Source organism: Aspergillus vadensis (genome assembly GCF_003184925.1).
Source record: "Aspergillus vadensis CBS 113365 unplaced genomic scaffold BO88scaffold_23, whole genome shotgun sequence".
Lineage (NCBI taxonomy): Eukaryota > Fungi > Ascomycota > Eurotiomycetes > Eurotiales > Aspergillaceae > Aspergillus > Aspergillus vadensis.
In genome coordinates this window covers 369055-387740 of record NW_020292061.1, presented here as the reverse complement: position 1 = coordinate 387740, position 18686 = coordinate 369055, and the positions used below count along the sequence as shown (strand labels likewise).

Genomic DNA, 18686 nt, shown 5'->3' with positions numbered 1-18686 from the left:
CTAGGGTAGATACACGTCTGAGGCAATTTACGCGATGGCTGCATGCCACAATCGTATCAGCTTCACTTGCTCGATAGATTTGTTCAGCACCGGTCTGTTGTAGCCTCCGACACGAAGCTGACAGGGGAATGTAGTGTTGGTTCTCAGGCTCAATCCAACCTTTCGAAGGCCGGACATCTTTGTACAAGCATTGTCGATATGGTCATTTTCCAAGGAGAGGCTTTCTTTCTCATTACGCAACTTCCTTTTAATCAATGTGACCTGCAGTCTATCGTTCTCATCTGCAAACACTAACTTCCTCTCATTGACCAGTTGCGCAATGGCTCCAATTGCTTTATCTACCCCTGAGCCACCTCATCTTAGAATCGAGCCTAAGTCTCTCGAGAGCATCAAGAATGACTCTATTTCGAACTCGGAGCCACCCGCTTCTATAGATGAGTTCTTGCCTCTTGAAGGGAAGACTGGCACCGCAGCTGGGATACCCGAGATTCTTTGCACAGCTTTTGGCCTTGCCCTTCGTTGCTATGGTACTGAAGGCGTGCATTTTGAATACCATGATGAGACAGCAATTGGATCACACTCCGCGAGTACGTGTCGTACGCTGAGCCCCGAAAGCAGGAGCGACTAACAATAAACACAGCTATATCGTTTGATTTGGACGAATTCCTCGAAGTTGAAGACCTTTTCGAAGCAGTGAGGACAACTTTGCAACGTCCTCAATCCGTGCTGGAAGCACAAGACGCCAAACTCGAGGCTCAAACATATCAAACTTTCCGCAGCGCTGTTATCCTTCGCGAAGAACGTGTAGATGGCAAATTTATCTCGCCATCGCCGAAGGTAAGGCGCACTTGCTCATCAGCAACTTAAAGATAGAGACTTACCACGTGTAGCTTGACCTCGAGCTCCATGCCATCAGTACTAAGAATGGCATTGACATTCACATGCTCTATACCCCGTCCAGGGTATCAGAGAACCTCGCAGTCCATTTGGCTGACACTCTCCGTCAGACATTCGAATTGGTCAACAACCACCCGGACACCGATCTTGCAAGTGCAACCTACTTGGGCCCGCTAAGCCAAAAGGAGATCCTCGACTGGAACTCTAACTCGCCTTCTCCAGTGATTGAGTGTGCTCATGAATTAGTTCGACAGAGGGCTTCCCTGCAGCCACAGGCTCCTGCTATTGACTCTTGGGATGCTCAGATGACGTATGCAGAGCTGGATTCCCTATCTGACCGTCTAGCTACCGTACTAGTTCAATTGGGAGTCAAAGCTGAGGCAATCGTGCCACTATGTTTCGAGAAGACTGCCTGGTATGTCGTAGCCATGCTTGCAGTACTCAAAGCCGGCGGAGCCTTTGTTCCTCTCGACCCGACGCATCCTTCATCACGCCTACGAGAGATTGTCAGCCAAGTCGATGCACCGATTGTTTTGACGACAGCCAAATATCACGATCTCTTCGAAGACTTTTCTGTTAAGGCAATAATAGTCGGTGAACAAACAGTCATGACGAGTGGTGAAAGGTGCCTTACTCCAGTCGCTGTCACCCCTCAGAATCTCGCATATGTGATCTTTACCTCTGGTAGCACCGGAAAGCCAAAAGGCACGATGATTGAGCACCAGTCGTTTTGCAGTGGGTCTTTGCGGCAGGGAGAAGCGGCCAACATGGGACCTCATTCTCGGATCTTTCAGTTCGCCTCATACAGCTTCGATGTGAGCATTCTGGAGATTCTCACGGGGCTTATCTTCGGCGCTTGTATCTGCATCCCGAATGAGCAACTTGGACGTGCAGACTTTGTCAAGTCCATGAACGACTTCCGTGTCAACTGGGCTTTCTTGACGCCGTCGGTCCTGAAGGTATTGACTCCTGATCAACTGCCCCTCTTGAGGACTCTAGTACTAGGAGGCGAAGCTATGTCAGAGTCTGATATGATGACATGGGCGGGAAAGCTTCAGCTGATGAACGGCTACGGGCCCAGTGAATGCTCCGTCGCAGCTACTGCCAACACCCAGCTCAACCCCCAATCCAGCCCACGGAATATCGGCAGAGCGATCGGTGGTGTATGCTGGATAGTTGATCCACAAAATCACAATGTGCTCCTCCCTGTTGGCGCCACAGGTGAGCTGATCATCCAAGGTCCTATTGTTTCGCGTGGGTATCTCAAAGACCCTGTGAAGACCTCAGCAGCTTTCTTCCAAAGCCCTGCTTGGATGACCCCGGGTACTTCACAAATCTGGAATCGCTTCTACAAAACGGGTGACCTGGTACGCTACGATGCAGACGGTATGATCCACTTCATCGGACGTAAGGATCACCAGGTCAAGCTCCATGGGCAACGCATGGAGTTAGGGGAGGTAGAGCACCATCTCTGGACAGATACACTCATCCGTAACGGTATGGCCCTCGTGCCATACACTGGTCTTTGCAAATCCCGCTTAGTTGGTGTTGTGTCTCTTCATAAGCAATATACGACTGCCTCGGTGCAGACACACCCCAGTATCCGCCTGGTAGACCATGCCGAGGCCACAGAAGAAACACAAGCAATTGCAAGAAGACTGTCACAACTGCTTCCCTCCTATATGGTCCCGACTGTCTGGGTTGTTCTGGAGAGTCTTCCGCTCATGTCGTCAGGCAAATTGGACCGGAAGAAGGTTGCAGAGTTCGTCGCTGATATTAGCACCGAGGCCTTTCAGCACATAATGGGTAACCCTGACAACCCTGATGACAAGGAGTCTATGAGCAAGACAGAGACATTGGTACAGAAGGTTTGGTCGAAAACCTTGAATATACCAGAGGAGCAGGTTGGCAGACACAGCAACTTCCTGTCTGTGGGTGGTGACTCTATCAAAGCGATGGCTGTCATGTCTGAGTTCCGCAAACTTGGAGTGACGGTTCTAGTAGCTGACCTATTGCGGTACAACGTTACTGAGATTGCTTCTAAGATAGAGGAGTCAGGTTCTGCGAATGTGCTCCTGGGCAGCAAGGTGGATCACCTTCCGACATCGAACCTGCAGCGCACCTTCCTCGACGTGTCTCGTTCTGGCAACAGTGCCATCCACTACGCTATATTACTGAAGCTCAATTACAAAGTCAGTATTCAGCAGCTGGAAGAGGCATTGAACACTATCATTTCTTCCTATCCAACGCTCACTCTCGGCTTTGAGGAGCAAAACGGGGAATGGTTTCAAGCATTCAGAGATCACGACGACTTTGAAAGCCCAGTTTACCACCTGAACTTGAACCATGTCTCTAGCTTGGAGGAGGCGCAAGAGATTGTGCAACGTCGTCAGGCGTCACTTGGTATAAATGGTAACCCAAATTTGATGATCGATCTATTTCCTGTTCGCGGCACACAGCACATCTCTCTCGTCGTGCATGCAGCTGTTCTTGATTCACAGTCTCTGAGTACTGTTGTTGGTCACCTCGACTACTTGCTTCAATCAGATGAGGACAAAGCGAAACATGTCTGGGAAAGTAAGCTTTTGTCCAGAGACGAGTTCTCTCATGCTTGGCTTGACCACCTCAGAAGCGAACGGGGCACAAAGCCTATTACCAGCTCTTTGCAAACCATTACTCCTGCCACTGTCAGTGGAGGTCGAGAATATGTTACAGAGATGCTAGAACTCGACTGCGAGATTACAGGGCTCCTCACTGGACCCTGCAACGCAAAGTTCGGCACCAACGCACCGGAGCTACTTCTGGCGACATTGATCCCCTCATATTACCAGATTTTCAAAGAGCATGGCCACCCCTCTCAGGTTATTGTCGAGAGATCTGCCCGGGAGTCTACTCAAAGCAAGGACTTGAGAGATCTTGTTGGTCAATTCTCTTCGATGCAATCCGTGCACGTGCCTGTGGAACACTCGGATCAGGTCACTCTTCAGTTAATCCGTGAGACCAAGGACAATATTCGCCGAAGAAATGGAAGTAGCACGCTTGGCTCTTCCAACATCATCTTCACTTACGGCTTGTCTGGCCATATTATAGATGGTACTGTATTGAAGCAGGCCACCTCAACTGTACGACACGGTTTGGGCGCCATCATCCACACAATGATCGAGGTTTCATGTCTCCTTGAGAGTGGACGGTTCAGAATCACGGTCGGGTCCGATCAGGTCAACGCTCAGCAGCTATACCTATTTGTCGACCAGTACAGACGGAACATTGCGCAAGCAGTCGAGATTCTAGCACCCAACACGGTCAGGGAATTCACTTTGGCGGACTTCCCATTACTTGCACTCGATTATCCATCCATTGACAGAATTAATCGTCAGCACCTTCCACGGCTTGGTCTCGGGTCACATGAAATAGAGGACGTGTATCCCTGCTCTCCATTGCAGCAAGGTCTTCTTATGAGCCAAGCTAGGAAGCAGGGCAGTTACAACGTATCCATTGGCTGGGAGGTGACGTCCCGCGAGCCCGACGAGACAATCGACATTGGTAGATTGCTCTCCTCATGGCAAAAGGTAGTCGAGTATCACCCTGCGCTGAGAACTATCTTTACCGACAATTTCGGTGGCAAAGACCCATACGCTCAAATTGTTCTGAGACGTCCTCGAGGGGAAGTTTCAGTAACACCTTGCTCAGATGTCGATGTTGGATCTGTGTTGGAGGAGACAATTGACCTGAGCACCAACCCTGTGGTCCCTCCCCATCGGTTTTCAATCAATTTCACAGTGGACGGTAGAGTGTTTTGCAGAGTCGACGCTAGCCATACCATTGTCGATGGCGTATCCAAGTCACTGATTCTGAGAGACCTGAAGCGAGCTTACGCGGGAACACTAGATGAACCCAATGGAGGTGCCAAGTACAGTAACTTTGTCCAATATGTTGCTGCAAATGACATGTCCGCCAGTATCGCTTTCTGGAAGAGCCATCTTGCCGAGGTCGAACCATGCTACTTCCCCAAATTGGCTAAGGCTGAAGGTACACCAGAGCTGAAGTACGCTGAGGTAGGGCTTGAGATGCCTACCAGTGTTCTGCGCGACTTTTGTGTCTCCCACAGTATCACGATCTCCAACCTTGTGCAGACAGTCTGGGCTCTTGTCTGTCGGGTGTATGTTGGTCGAGACGATATTTGCTTCGGTTATCTGGCATCCGGAAGAGATGCGCCCGTCGAAGACCTAGTTGACATGGTCGGGCCAACGATCAGCGTCCTCATCTGCAAGGCATTGCTAGACGACTCCACTACTGTCAAGGACGCCTTAAAAGCTTGCCAAGAAGAGTTCCTGGATTCTCTTGCGCATCAGCACTGCTCGCTCGCAGAGATTCAACATGCACTTGGACTCGCAGGAATGCCTTTGTTCAACACTGGCATCTCCTTTCAGACCATGACTGACGTTGATAGCGACAAAACGGTGACTGATATTGACTTCAAGGGACTCATCGTACGAGAGCCGACAGAGGTATGTTTTCACTCAGTAACATTTTGCAGCAATTAACCTGGTGTAGTACAATATTACGGTCCACGTTATCGATTCGCCGAACAACTTGGATATCAAACTCGGATACTGGACCGACAGTATCTCGGAATTCCAAGCTCAGTCCATCTCGGGAACATTCTCTGCCATTCTCAAGTCCGTGGTCGAGAACCCTGACGCCCGAGTTGATCAGCTCAGTGTTATCGGCCGGTATGATCTGTCGCAGATTGCATCATGGAACCAGAATGTGCCAGAAACGGCATCTTCTACAGTTCCATACCTCGTGCTTCAACAGACTATGCGCACCCCTCATGCTATTGCGATTGACACTCTGGCTGAAAAGATAACTTACAAGGAGTTTGGACGCATGTGGCTGTCTCTGTCTCGATACTTAACGAGCCTTGGTATTGGCGCTGGAGATTACGTGCCGCTGACATTCGAAAAGTCAGCATGGGCTATCGTTGCCATGCTTGCTGTTCTGGGTACTGGAGCTGCGTTCGTTCCGCTCGATCCTAAAACCCCGGTGGAGCGCCTCCGTGAGGCTTCTATTCAAGCTGCAGCTAATGTGGTGCTGGCATCTCCAAAATATGCTTCGAATTGGGACAATCTTGTTCCAACGATTGTCAGTGTTGATCAAGCTCTCCTCGACAAGCTAAAGCACGAAGGAGGTGATCTCGACCAAGGTGCCCTGAGAGCCCGCCCCCATGATGACGCCTATGTCATCTTCACTTCAGGCAGCACAGGGAAGCCCAAGGGATGTGTTGTGCAACATGCTGCTTTCTGCTCTGGAGCCTTGGCTCAAGGCAAGCTTGCCTGCCTGGGTCCCTCATCTCGAGTGCTGCAGTTTGCCTCCTACAGCTTCGACGTTAGTCTCCTAGAGATCATGACATCACTCATGTTCGGTGCATGCATATGCGTGCCAGACGAAGATTTGAGCAAGGATATCAAGCACTGCATTAATGTGCTCAATATCAACTGGACTTTCCTCACTCCATCTGTTCTTAAACTCTTACAGCCATCCGATGTGCCCTCACTGAAAACGTTGATTCTTGGGGGCGAAGCTCTGTCAAAGGGTGATATTCTCAACTGGGCTGACAGGGTACAGCTGTACAATGGATACGGACCTAGTGAGTGCTCTGTAGCAGCAGCCGCTAACCCAGGGCTGCAACCTACTACCGATCCAGCCAACATTGGACATGCAGTAGGTGGCGTCCTCTGGGTTGTTGATGCCAAGCAGCCTTCTAAGCTACTCCCCATTGGTGCTGTTGGAGAGCTCTTGATCTCAGGACCTATTTTGGCGAGAGGTTACCTGGGAGATCCCGAGAAAACAGCAGCTGCTTTTGTCGAACAGAGGAGCTTTGCTCCAGGGTCTCAGAAGCTTGAGCGGTATTACCGCACTGGTGACCTTGTGCGATACAATGCAGATGGCACGATTCATTTCATCGGCAGAGCCGATGGGCAGGTCAAGATTCGCGGCCAGCGTGTTGAATTGGGCGAGATTGAGTACAATATCGAGCGAGATGAGAATATCCACCATGCACTGACTGTGCTTCCATCTCAGGGCCCATTCAAGAAGCAGCTTTTGGCTGTTGTTTCTTTCAAGGGCTTTGATCTTCCTGTTGAAGACGGACGGATTTCTCTCGTGCCAGAGAACAGACGACCCGAAATTATGGCGGTCGTGACCAGAATCGCGAACACCATATCTGCAGCCCTTCCGGTTTACATGGTTCCGGCCTTGTGGGTTCCAGTGAACACAATCCCCTTGTTGCCTTCCGGAAAGCTGGACCGAAAGAAGGTCAGGCGCTGGGTCGAGACCCTGGACGATGCCACATATGAGCAGATTGCCAACGTAGGATCCAAAGCCAGCGGCCGCGGCCCAAGTACACCTGCCGAGTTTGAGCTGCGACGCATTTGGGCCTCCGTGCTGAACCGACCTGAAGAAAATATCAGTATGGAGCGATCCTTTCAGAGCCTTGGTGGTGATTCCATTTCAGCCATGCAGGTTATCGCTCAGTGCCGTGATGCCAAGCTATCGCTCGCAGTCAAGGATCTCATTCAGTGTCCTACTATCGCCGAATTAGCACTGAGAGTGCGACCTCTGGATGAAGGTGCTGAGCCAATGGAAGACGACATCGGTGTTCCATTCAATCTCTCTCCTCAGCAGACGTGGGAGTTCGACCTGAAACAGCACTGCGATCTCAATCGTTACAATACTACATTCCTGTTGTCGGTACATTCTGATTCCGACCTAGAGCGGGTAGTGGATGCAACGGTAGAGCGTCATCCCATGCTTCGTGCTCGGTTCCAGCGCGATGACTCAGGTCGCTGGATGCAATATATCCCTCTGGACCGGTCCAATAGTCATATGTATCAGGAGATGGAAGTGCCTGACTTGAAAGCTATTGAACCATACACTGCGCCCAACCAGTCTGGTTTCGATTTGCAGCGTGGTCCATTGATGCGTGCGATAGTCTTCAAGCTTCCGAACGGAGACCGGTATGTTGGACTTACTGTACACCACATGGTCATCGACACCGTTTCATGGCGCATTCTCCTCCAAGATATGCAACAAGGCTTATCCACTGGGGCAATTACCTCCCACCGTTCCGACTCATTTGCCTTGTGGTGCCGTAAGCTCAAGGAGCATGCCGATGAGAAATGGACCCCCGAAAACGTGCTGCCTTTCTCGGTCCCTGCTCCCCTATACGACTACTGGCAAATGGAAGAATCTATGAACCTTTTCGTGACCGAAACTATCCAGGAGTTCTCCCTAGACACCAAGACAACCGCTCGCCTGATGGGAAAATGCAACCATCAGTATCAGACTAAACCGCTCGACATCTTCCTGTCAGCGATCTTCCACGCATTCAGCGCGACGTTCAGTGACCGTCCAGTACCTGCGGTCTTTATCTACAGTCATGGTCGGGATGAGTTTGGCGGAGAACTTGATGTCTCCAACACTATCGGATGGTTTACCTCCTCCACTCCGGTAGTGATCAAACCATCTGGTGATATTGTCGACGACTTGCAGGCTGTGCGAGATGTGCGCGCCAGTGTGCCGGGCAATGGAGTTCCCTACTGGGCAACCCGCTGGCTGACTGAGGATGGCCATGCAGCTTTTGAACATCACAGTCCGTTTGAGTTGTCTATGAACTATCTTGGTCAGTATCAACAGCTGGAGCGCGACGATTCTGTCCTTCGCTATGTCGATGTGAACAAGCCAAAGGCGACTGGATCTGGGTCCGGTCTACTCCGTACCGCGCTGGTTGAGACCCAGGCCATCGTAATCGGAGACTCCCTGCAGATTAAGTTCGTTTATAATACGCGCATGGCACGGCAGAAGCAGCTTCTCGAGTGGCAGGCCAAGGTTAAGGAGTCACTGCTGGAAATAGCCCACCGTCTGGGGAATGATATCGAGTGAGTGACGTTCTCGGGTTGCTGTTAAAGTCTGTGTTTTTCATTCGATTTTTTCTTGAATTTCTTGAATTCGCGAGTACTCCTATCGGATTGGTTATATTGTATATTAGGCACTTGACGGTGGCTTTTCAATTGGTTTTCTCGGAGTTTTGTAAATAGTAGGCAGATTCTAATGGACGCAATAACATTAAAAAAATCGGGATTAGCAATAGATGAAACTTAATCCAACCTAGTCAGAATAATTAGCACTGTAACTAACACCAAACATATGTTATTTGGCGCAGTCCTACCCAATGCAGTCGCAATCAGTAGAGATGAATGAATCTTCAGCCCTCATCTTCAACTATAGAGGGATTCTCATTATGGATTGTAGAGTTTGGCAGTATTGTGCCCCATGCGTTAGTGTACTCTTGACTGTCTCCGAGTCACACAAAACGCAGGACAGAGTGGCTTATTGCTCTGAGGTGATGATTTCCATCCTGCCGGCTTTATTGATGATGGGTTTGGCAATATACTGAGAGGGTATTTGCAGCGCAATGAGTTCCTTGTCTTAGTTGAGTGATACTGTAGCTGCAGCAGCAATTTCTGGGAAGTACCTTGCCGAAGTCGAAACTGTGAGGTAGCGAGTAGACAAGTAGATTCTAAGCCAACAGTGTGCACTCAAACTTCTGCCTAATTCAGTGAGTGACTCGGGAGCGCCGGTAGCAAACATCGCGATCACGGTGCCAACCGCCGCGTATATGCCGGTCCACGGAACGGCATCCGGATCATCATGAAACGACAAGGGAATGCAGCAGAATCTGACAGCCTACTAATGATGCGATACGTCAGGCAGAAACAAAAAAAAGCGGCGCTCATTGTCCCTAAGTACGGGGCGTCAAGAGCGTGGCGGAGTCAGAGTCAACCAGCGACGGAGGGAGTAAGTATGGTATCCGAATCAGGCAGTCACGCGTCGCTGCCAGCAGGTGAGGTGCTTTGTCAGCGGTGCCAGATGGCGGTGCATTTTGATTGGTCAGTGCGTAAAAACAGCAGCATCCACCATTTTTAGGTTTGATGCCGGCATCTCCACTTGCAGTGAGCCGGTTCGCTGCTGCGTAAATATGCTCTTTGTGAGCTTCCGATCGAGGCCCTACCAAGTCCCTACATTTACACCAAACGAGCTACGAATTATGCGCGTCGATCTGCGCTGTCCGATTGACGGCAGGCAGCCAAAATGGCTGCTGTTTCATTTAATAAGCTGTTTCTTTCCTCTATCCTGGTTCTTCCCATAGAAATTACCCCTTTTTGGTGGCATACTACTGCTACTATATACTACTGCGAACTACATGGCGCATTAAACGAACACCACCCACGCACATCCAGGAGCAGATACTATCGCAGCAATACGATAGTGCCAGGATAACTTGATTCTGGCACTCAATCAGCTTATTTCAAAAGCCATACCTTCAAACTACGCACAAAGTCACCATCATGACCACCGTCACGGCCCCGGCGCCGTGGATCACCAGCAGCCAACAATGTACTCTGGAAACATGTCCTATGTCCTACGCCCACATCACCTATCTCCCCAATCTAGGCGGAAATGCCTTCTACATCGCTCTATTCGCCTTCTTCATCCCTGTCCAACTCTACCTCGGCATCCGACACCGCACCTGGGGGTACCTCTTCGGCGCCATCTGCGGTCTCATCCTCGAAGTACTGGGCTACATAGGACGCATCTACATGCGACACAACCCATTCATTGACCGGTGGTTCATCATGTACTTACCCCCTACCACCACCTTCCTTATCCCCCTCACATCCTGGATTGATCTAACTCCCACCCAGGTACCTCGTCTGCCTCACCATCGCCCCCGCCTTCCTCAGCGGCGCCATCTACGTCTCCCTCGCCCGGATCGTCGGTGCCTACACACCCAAACTATCCCGGATAAAACAGCGCAACTACTCCCTCATCTTCATCAGCTTCGACATCATCTCACTCCTCCTCCAAGCCGCCGGCGGCGCCATCACGACCTCGGACTCGGCCTCGGAAGTCCAAGACGGGATCAACATCATGATAGCGGGTCTCAGCTCACAAGTAGCCTCCCTAACCCTCTACATCGTGATCTGTCTCGACTACGCCTTCCGGATCTACCGACTCAGCGCACGCAACCCTTCCCCGCCCTCATCAACATCAAACATGTTTCGCATGGCCAACCACAGCAAGCAAGAATCCGAAAGCCAGGACCTCGTCTCACCATCTCGAGACCTGGTCACTCTAAACCCAGACTTCGCCAGCCTTCGGGCAAGTAAACGCTGGAAAGCGTTCCTAGTCTGCCAAGGGCTAGCCGTCGTGTGTATATATATCCGGAGTTGTTTCCGGGTCGCGGAGCTGTGCGGGGGGTTTAGTAGCCATTTGGCGAATGATCAGACGACGTTCATGGTGTTGGAGGGGGCGATGATTAGTATTGCGGTGATTGCGATGAGTAGTTGGGGTCATCCCGGGGTGGGGTTCCATGGGAGGTGGGATGCGTTGAATTATCCGATGTTTCAGAGGAAGAGGAAGGGGGTGGTGGATGTTTAGGGAAGATGTTTTGTGGGTGGGTGGGTTTGCTTATAAGAAGAGGTAGTGGTCAGGTTTGTGTTCTGTTTCATTTCCTTTGTTGTGTCTTTTGGATTGGTGCATCTTCGCTTCTAGTATCATATTTGTTGTTTGGGCTGGTTGGGTGTTGGGTGTTTTGTATACTAGCTTCGACTAGATTTGCATCTATGGGATAGAATATGCATTGGATCATTTGCGGTCGGTCTTTACGGGTATCTTCAATCAGTTGATTATACCTTCTGTCACTAGCGACCCGACATGTTAGATAATATCAGTATCCTTGGCTATCTGATCACTATCTACCTACCAGCATGAACAATAGCATGCTAGCACTATCCTAATCACAAACCAGCTCGAAATGAACGCGTTTCTTCGGCACCACAACCACCGGAAGCTTCAGGAGAAGAAGACCTCCCATAAAGAGGCTTTGCGCGGCATTCCAGTTGATCGGTCTCTTGAAGCGGAAGGAGCGAAAGAACCGGCCAACCCTTCGTTCAGCCAACAGCCAGACCCAGGTCTTTGAGGGATCCGGGTGTTCACCATAGTCATCGTGTAGGTTGGTCCGCTCATCGAAGTCTGTTCGATCCTGCAGATCATCGTCACTCCCAGGCTCGTCATTGTCATTTCCTGGCTTCCGCAAAATTCCTTTGGCCAGGCCCTTTCCTTTGTCTTTTTCTCGAAGTTGCGGGGTTATGTAGACACGCAAATTCTGTCGACTCCCCTCGCCCTGGCGATTTTTCTCTCGCGGCAAAGCCGGTTTCGACGTTACTTCGAGATCCGTACCGCTTTGTCCGTCTGAGGACACCTGAGCTTCTTCACTGGAAGGGATGTCGTCCCCGATTCCAGCCGTCTCATATTGTGGATTTTCGTGGTCCTTTTCTATTGCACCTAATATCTGCTGCAGCACCGCGTCCATATCGTTTTCAAGCGCTGCTAGTTCCGACGGGGGAACTCGGGAGTCATTAGGGTATGCGCGCTCCATTATGCCGCAGACCACCAAAGTCCGCTGATCAATGATATTGAGCTCGATTGAGGTTGGGATGGCACCGGCAAGTTCTCCATCCAGATAGTACACGCCCTTGAAAAACCGTGTATCGAATGCAGGCTTTATGCGCTTGGGGGTACCGACTGGTTCCTGGGAGAATTTCCCGGGTTGGACCCTGCAATCAATGTAGCCAATTCTGGTCTTATCCATGTTGTCATATTAGGGAGGCCTCTGTAAGAAAGTGTGAGGGGTAAAGACTGTGCAAGCAGGATCGTTGATAAGAATGTAGGATATTGCGAGTGTGTTTAGGTGAACTCTTCCAACGACTCAGCAGAGTTTGAGAGCTTCTGATATACTGCGTGACTGTTGCGAATTCTAGAGAAGTAGGCGCTGCGAGATGGTTTAGCAAGGAAGGCGCGCCAGCCCAAAACTTAGGACCAAGCGCAGCCCACCCAGCATCAAGAATGCTGAAACACTGAGTCGCCAAGCTCAGTGGGCCAAGTCCAGCATTAGACCTGCAAATTCGCGACCACGGACCCTCATAGCGTGTCTCCCACCAGTCTGTTAAACGCGCGATAAGGATCGGTATATTGCCGCGGGCGATCGCATCCTCGCATACTCCGGATCAAGAAATATTGTAAATCACTCCGATTCCGACTCATCAGGCTGCATCACCTTATCATCAAGCTCCTATTTCCTCATCAGCCCCAGGCCTGAAACAGCTCATTCCGGCATCCCTACCTTTGTCAACCTCGCCTTCAGATTCTGTAACTGGCTCTCCTTGATGACCAAATGGCGGTCATCATCCAGGTCTTCAACGATGTAGTCGTGTCTTTCTTCGTCGTATTTGAGAATGATAGCTTTCACGGACGGATCGCACTCAATGAGGACTCCTGTTTACGTCTTGGTTAGCGATTGAGTGGAGTGGATGTGCGGCGGTTAGAATACCTCTGACGGCACGAGGCATGATGGGTGATCTAGCAAAAAAGTAACTGGGTTCGGGGTAAGGTAACGGTGCTGTGAATCGAAAGTCGCCCAGGACCTGCTGAAATGTGGCTTTGTGAAGAGTGAAGGAAGACCGACCGCCGGAGAATCAAGGCGATCCGGATGTGCCAAGACTCCGCCAGGCAGCAAGGCGGTAAGGCAGCAAGGCAGCAACACGGCTTGGGCCTACTGTTGAAGCATTGCTCTTGTTTCGGTTACTATAGATAGGACGCCGCTAATATAACTACTTAAATACAGATGGGCTTGTAAGTCGCTGTCATCTTGAAGGAAAATAGAGACTAATAGAGAGACATGTCTGACTATTTGGAAGACGTGAGGTAAGTCTACCATACCAGTAGGTGTACCGCATCACTGCTCTTCCGCCGTCGCCTCCAAATCCCCAAGATCCTGCGGTTTCTTCCCCTTATACGGCGTCCACCCAGTCCCAGCCTGGGCGGCCGCGGCAGCAATGGCCAACACACAAGCACCCAGTAGCAACGTCTTCACGGCCTGTTCGTAGCTGTGAACAGCGACCGCCCTCTCCACGCCTGTCAGGCGTTTCGCCAGTGCCGGACTTCCGAGCAGTTTGCGAACCAGCTCACCTCTATTGGCAAGTCCATGTTTCATGAACCCCGTTTCAAGCCCTCTCTTCAACTCACGCTGGAAGTAACCCCCGCCAATCGAGGACCCGAAGCTGCCGGCAAAACCTCGGCTCATTCCCAGCAAGGCACTGATAACATAATGCATGTCTGGGTCAGTGAGGTGTAGCAAGTGGGATAGGGTGTAATTCATGACCGCTCCGACAGAGAGTCCATTAAAGAAGCTGGTGAAAACATAGGCGACCGTGGAAGAGTGCGGTGTGGAGAGAACGGATAATACGAGGTTTGTCAAGGCGAACAGGAAGAAGGCTATGAGACCAGAGCTGAAGTGGAGTTAGATGGGCTGTACTCTGCTCCAGGGAATGGATGAAACACTTACATGTAGTAGCTGCCCGTTTTCCGAATGTGTATCCATCCGACGAGGAGTCCTCCTAAGCCGAATCCGGCGTTGGTTGGTACCAGAATCAAGCCTGCGGTGGCCGGAGACCAATCGCGAACGACGAGTGCATAGACTGGCGAGTAGAAGAGAACTGCCCAGCGTGCCATCATACAAATAGCACCCGCCAAGCAGCTTAGCAAGACGCTCCTTTTCTTGAGCACCTCCATCGGGATAATGGGGTCGGTAGCGAATCTCGATTCGATCAAGACGAAGATCCCCAAGAAAACGAGCGATAGAAGGATAGGCGTGAATTTGACCACCGCCGCAGCGAGGCTTGAAAGTAACAGGAAGACGGAGATGGTCTATAGCGATTAGGGTCTGTTAACAAAGGACAGACGAGCTCTTACCAACGTCAACGCCCCAGCATAGTCAACCTTCGCCAACCTTTGCAATAGAGCGCGTCCACTTAAATGCTCATCCTCTGGGCGTTTCGGGATCGCCAAGTATTGTACCGGGCCCAGTATCAAAGCTAGAGGTGCTTGGACCCAGAAGATGATCCGCTATACCTTTGGTGTTATTCTACAGAGCGGTATGTATGGTGATTGAGGCAACTTACCCATCCGTAAGCCGGCGTCAGAAGACCGGCTAGCACGGCGCCAGAGGAGACACCGGTAGTCATCCCGGCGCTGATTAGACCGATGAAGAGACCTCGGCGCTTCTTGCTCGTCAAATCGAGAGTCAAGACAAAGGCAATGACCATTTGCCCGCCAGCACCACACCCCGTAAGAGCTCGTCCCAAAAGAAAGACAGCCAGTGTTGGAGCCAATGCTGTCACGAAGAGACCAATGGACAGTAATGTGCAAGAGAAAAGGATGTATACACGAGGCGTGAAGATTTGGGAAAGTCGACCGGAGAGAGGCGTGAGGCTAGACATGGCAATCTAGTAACAATGGCATTAGCAAGTGGATCCACTGCACATGGCTTGATAGAAGGTTATGTACCAAGAAAGCCGAGTTGAACCATGTTGTTTCAGAAAAAGCATCCAGATCAGCCGCAATCTCGGATTGCGCAGTAGTCATCATTGACATATTGGTTGCTGATAGATGTCAGCTTGCCGCATCTGGATCACAAAGGAGCTCCCATACTCATGATGAACAGCAACAATCCCATGGCGGCCACTATCGCCGATCCCCTCCATCGAGACACATGAATTCGCGCCAAATCTTCTCCATCATTGGAAGATTCTCCCAAAAGAGGCGTAGTCTCTTCCGGGACTCCTTCTGGACGTTCCTGGGCCGTCATATTGTGTATTCAAGTAGTCTACAGATTGTGTCTAAAAGAGAGAATGCATCCCCCCCGCAGAACCATATCTATTGTTTGGGCATCGAGAGCGACGGGGGAATGATGTGATAAGGGGACCCAAGCTCGGGATGAGCGGAGGCGCATTTCTAAGCAACAGTAATAATGTTGCGGCCCTGACCAGGATTCCGTCCGGTTGGGGCATCGATAACTGTTATCGGGGCCAATCATGAAGACGAATCGAGATCGGATGGCCCGCAAAGCTTCCAACAGCCTTGCAGAAGACAAAAGTACGCGGTACGTGTGCCTGTTGATAGCCTTTCAGCTTGTGTGGTCCGTGGGTGTAGTCGTGACGTAGGCACCGTACATTGCCCAGCTGTCTGGACCCTAATGGCTGTATGGAGTTATGCGTTGTGACAGGCGGGTGGACTAACGGCATGTCAGTTATGCAGGCTGCATCGGAGACAGTTGGACCCGACTTGCCGATGGTGGAGACTGAAGCGACGGGAAATAATAATAGTGAGGCGGTTGATTTGATGGGGAGAGATTCCCGATGGCAAATGGAAGGTTTTCGGGGAATTCTTTCCAGGACTCGGCAGCAGGTGACTTGTGGATGCCTGAGGCGGAACATGTCATTGGTACCAGGTGATGGAAGATATGCAGCCAAGATATCTGCAGTGTCGAGTGATGGCTGCAGCTGACTGCAACGACAGGATATATAGTGAAGAAATGGGACTCGCAGAATTATGATCCATCATGGTCTAACAACAACTGACTGTCAGTACTACTCTTACACGTCGGAGCTGAAATGATGAGGGCAACAATATATATCTGGTCGCTAGGGCTAAGCCTGCTGACAGTGGATGCACACCATGATCGAACAATACTAGGTACTAGTACTACAAATCTCTACGTTCAACTACCAACAGTGGTGTTGTTTCCGAAGGACGAGACATGAGCCAACTTAGAATAGCTGGGATGACAAGCGCCAAGCAAGAACCAATGCTCGAATCTATCGCCTCGGCGCAAAAGGTGCTTGGTGATACCGCTGACTGTATGTTCTGCACGCCTACCCAGATACAGATTTACTGAGACGCATTTAGCCTGCTACGTCTGCTCGTCGCCTTGCTCCAGAGCTGTCTGCTGTCATGGAGAATTCCCCCAGTGTTGCTCAGATGGCGTCTATTGCTATTGCTGTCAGGACTGATTACTTCTGGTGTCTTGTCTAAGGAGCCATCCAGGGCAGGTATTCATGTAAACGTGTTTTTTACACGTTAGCTAGACTGACACATCGAGATGATGTCGTCTGGAATATACGGCTGAAGAATGCCGATCAAGGACGATAGAGGGATCCAATCCAATGTGCCATAGATCGTCTCGATCGCATGTCCGCTGTACAGCACGCGAGCGTAAAATTCTTCATCTGATGTTTCCCTATAGCAGTGTGAGTACCACACTGGATTTTGTTAGGCGTAACTTTGGCATGGGTCATAACGTACCAGATTTCAAACGCAATGTTCGATCCCATACCCGGCCAGCGCAATGCTTTAATGCCCAGCGCGCCAAGAATGGGTCCAATATCTCCATCATGGACGAAGCTGTGGCTATACACTAATTCGGTTGTCCCTTGCTGCACCGCCTCCAGATGGCGAACAATCTCTCCGATAAACAGACCTTCGACCAGTTGGATGTACCGAGTAGCGTTGGCGTTGTGTCGCCACCAGTAGTTCCATTCCCAGTCGCCCGCACGGAACACTTCTTCTGCCTGGCTGACAGTAGCACATTGAGTCTCATTTTGCAGGCTGCAGGGTAACTCATAGCCATTGCAGAGGCGGGCCTGGAAATTATCCGAGAAGTGGTCGAAGGTCGACATCCAGCTGGAGGTATCAGCGTTGAACATGGTTGCCAGCTGACTGCGGAGCGACTGGGTCACTGTCAGATGCTCGTTCCACTCTGCCGTGGATTCAATGGCGGAGAGCACCTCGCTGCGAGCGGAACAGGAGTATCCTTGGTCGACCGTGTCGACCCCGGAAGCCTGCTGGTGTAGCGGCAGGGGTGCATTGTATTCGGGCCAAATACCTCGCAAGACCCCACCGGCGGATTCTTGGGTGAGGGCCGAGGTACTCGAACGGAACCAGATCTTTTTGCCATTGTCCTCGTCCGGTGACGATGGGATTAGCTGCAGTTGATCCCGATACACGGCAGCGAGGTCGCGACCGTGCTGATAGCCATCGAAAAAGCCCCCAATTGTCAATTGAGGATACTGACACGATCCATTGACATAGTTTGCCAAGAATGGGTTGGAGGGATCGGAATACGTTTGGCCATACACGGGGATCGGAGCGGGACCCTGGGAGGCCGGAGAGACGTAAAGATGAGCCTGGAGGTTGTTGCAGTGATATTCTTGGTTCTAGAGCAACGTTAGCTAGTCCAGCCGAGTACTAAGAGCTGGCCTCATACCTCGCCGCCCGGAAGAATGTTGTAGGGGGTGCGGCGTTGATGTCGCTGCACGTATTCAAGGTAGACTAGGCGGGCAGAGACGGACTGGTTGGCGACGGGAGACGGAAGCGAGTAGGTCTCCGCACGGGGATGGGGCATGGAACAGTAATTGTAGACATCCTGCGCCGTCGGAGTACTGGCCTGATCTGCGGGTGCAGTGTAGATGCCCCCATAGGTACCGATGGAGGCGTTGGTGATGTAGGTGGTGTGGTTGAGGGGAGGGTAGAAGGTGTCACGGGCCGCGAGGGTGGGATTGCCTGCGGGGAGCAGCACGGAGATCAACGTGGAGATCATGTCAAGAAACCCTTCATAGATGCTGGACATCGTGACTCCGGCTGGTGGGGAGTCCAATCAGGTATAAATACTCTGTTTTCATCACTTTCTCGTAGTCCCATGGTGGTCTTCCTCTAATGTCGTGCAATTAAATTTGGTATGCGAAGACACCTGCTTTTTGCCGACGGTCGGCTTCCACTCAGTTGCGACAATCTCCCACGTGCGGGATTGCCTCAACCCTAGCTAACGA

The 18686-nt window shown here is 51.1% G+C and overlaps 7 protein-coding genes across 7 annotated transcripts; 3 read left to right on the top strand and 4 right to left on the bottom strand.

The window, feature by feature from the left end:
* Positions 1 to 319: 319 nt before the first annotated feature.
* Positions 320 to 8841, top strand: BO88DRAFT_470228 (nonribosomal peptide synthase; the record flags this gene model as incomplete). The annotated part of the gene is made up of 5 exons (XM_025711656.1): positions 320 to 587; positions 641 to 837; positions 891 to 4952; positions 5031 to 5405; positions 5452 to 8841. The coding sequence occupies 5 exons, from the start codon at positions 320 to 322 to the stop codon at positions 8839 to 8841; spliced, it is 8292 nt and encodes a 2763-aa protein (XP_025559728.1).
* A 1466-nt stretch (positions 8842 to 10307) lies between these two features.
* Positions 10308 to 11400, top strand: BO88DRAFT_490303 (RTA1 domain-containing protein; the record flags this gene model as incomplete). The annotated part of the gene is made up of 2 exons (XM_025712768.1): positions 10308 to 10597; positions 10665 to 11400. 2 exons carry the CDS (start codon positions 10308 to 10310, stop codon positions 11398 to 11400), a joined length of 1026 nt encoding a protein of 341 aa, XP_025559727.1.
* Positions 11401 to 11592: 192 nt separating this feature from the next.
* BO88DRAFT_394309 (uncharacterized protein) lies at positions 11593 to 13093 on the bottom strand. Its single transcript, XM_025705151.1, has one exon. It carries the CDS (start codon positions 12611 to 12613, stop codon positions 11756 to 11758), a length of 858 nt encoding a protein of 285 aa, XP_025559726.1. The 5' UTR covers positions 12614 to 13093; the 3' UTR covers positions 11593 to 11755.
* Positions 12830 to 13563, bottom strand: tfb5 (TFIIH complex subunit TFB5). The gene is made up of 3 exons (XM_025701380.1): positions 13352 to 13563; positions 13145 to 13296; positions 12830 to 13093 (listed from the first exon to the last, which is right to left on the bottom strand). The coding sequence occupies exons 1-3, from the start codon at positions 13368 to 13370 to the stop codon at positions 13046 to 13048; spliced, it is 219 nt and encodes a 72-aa protein (XP_025559725.1). The 5' UTR covers positions 13371 to 13563; the 3' UTR covers positions 12830 to 13045.
* Positions 13564 to 13756: 193 nt separating this feature from the next.
* Positions 13757 to 15667, bottom strand: BO88DRAFT_428304 (putative MFS multidrug transporter; the record flags this gene model as incomplete). The annotated part of the gene is made up of 6 exons (XM_025709080.1): positions 13757 to 14309; positions 14366 to 14727; positions 14773 to 14925; positions 14982 to 15305; positions 15367 to 15461; positions 15511 to 15667. 6 exons carry the CDS (start codon positions 15665 to 15667, stop codon positions 13757 to 13759), a joined length of 1644 nt encoding a protein of 547 aa, XP_025559724.1.
* Positions 15668 to 16529: 862 nt separating this feature from the next.
* On the top strand, positions 16530 to 16934 carry BO88DRAFT_128938 (uncharacterized protein). Its single transcript, XM_025701379.1, has 2 exons — positions 16530 to 16718; positions 16768 to 16934. Exons 1-2 carry the CDS (start codon positions 16619 to 16621, stop codon positions 16869 to 16871), a joined length of 204 nt encoding a protein of 67 aa, XP_025559723.1. The 5' UTR covers positions 16530 to 16618; the 3' UTR covers positions 16872 to 16934.
* BO88DRAFT_371405 (histidine acid phosphatase) lies at positions 16588 to 18487 on the bottom strand (the record flags this gene model as incomplete). Its single annotated transcript, XM_025704204.1, has 3 exons — positions 16588 to 17098; positions 17164 to 18074; positions 18125 to 18487. The coding sequence occupies 3 exons, from the start codon at positions 18485 to 18487 to the stop codon at positions 16939 to 16941; spliced, it is 1434 nt and encodes a 477-aa protein (XP_025559722.1). The 3' UTR covers positions 16588 to 16938.
* Between the last annotated feature and the right edge of the window lie 199 nt (positions 18488 to 18686).

Bases quoted from the DNA above. Each gene is read 5' to 3' on its own strand.
- BO88DRAFT_394309 (XM_025705151.1), bottom strand. From the start codon at position 12,613: ATGGATAAGACCAGAATTGGCTACATTGATTGCAGGGTCCAACCCGGG.
- tfb5 (XM_025701380.1), bottom strand. The intron at 13,094-13,144 runs GTAGGGATGCCG...ATGAGGAAATAG, and splicing joins TGAAGGCGAGGTTGACAAAG to GAGCTTGATGATAAGGTGAT.
- BO88DRAFT_128938 (XM_025701379.1), top strand. From the start codon at position 16,619: ATGAGCCAACTTAGAATAGCTGGGATGACAAGCGCCAAGCAAGAACCA. The intron at 16,719-16,767 runs GTATGTTCTGCA...AGACGCATTTAG, and splicing joins GCTTGGTGATACCGCTGACT to CCTGCTACGTCTGCTCGTCG.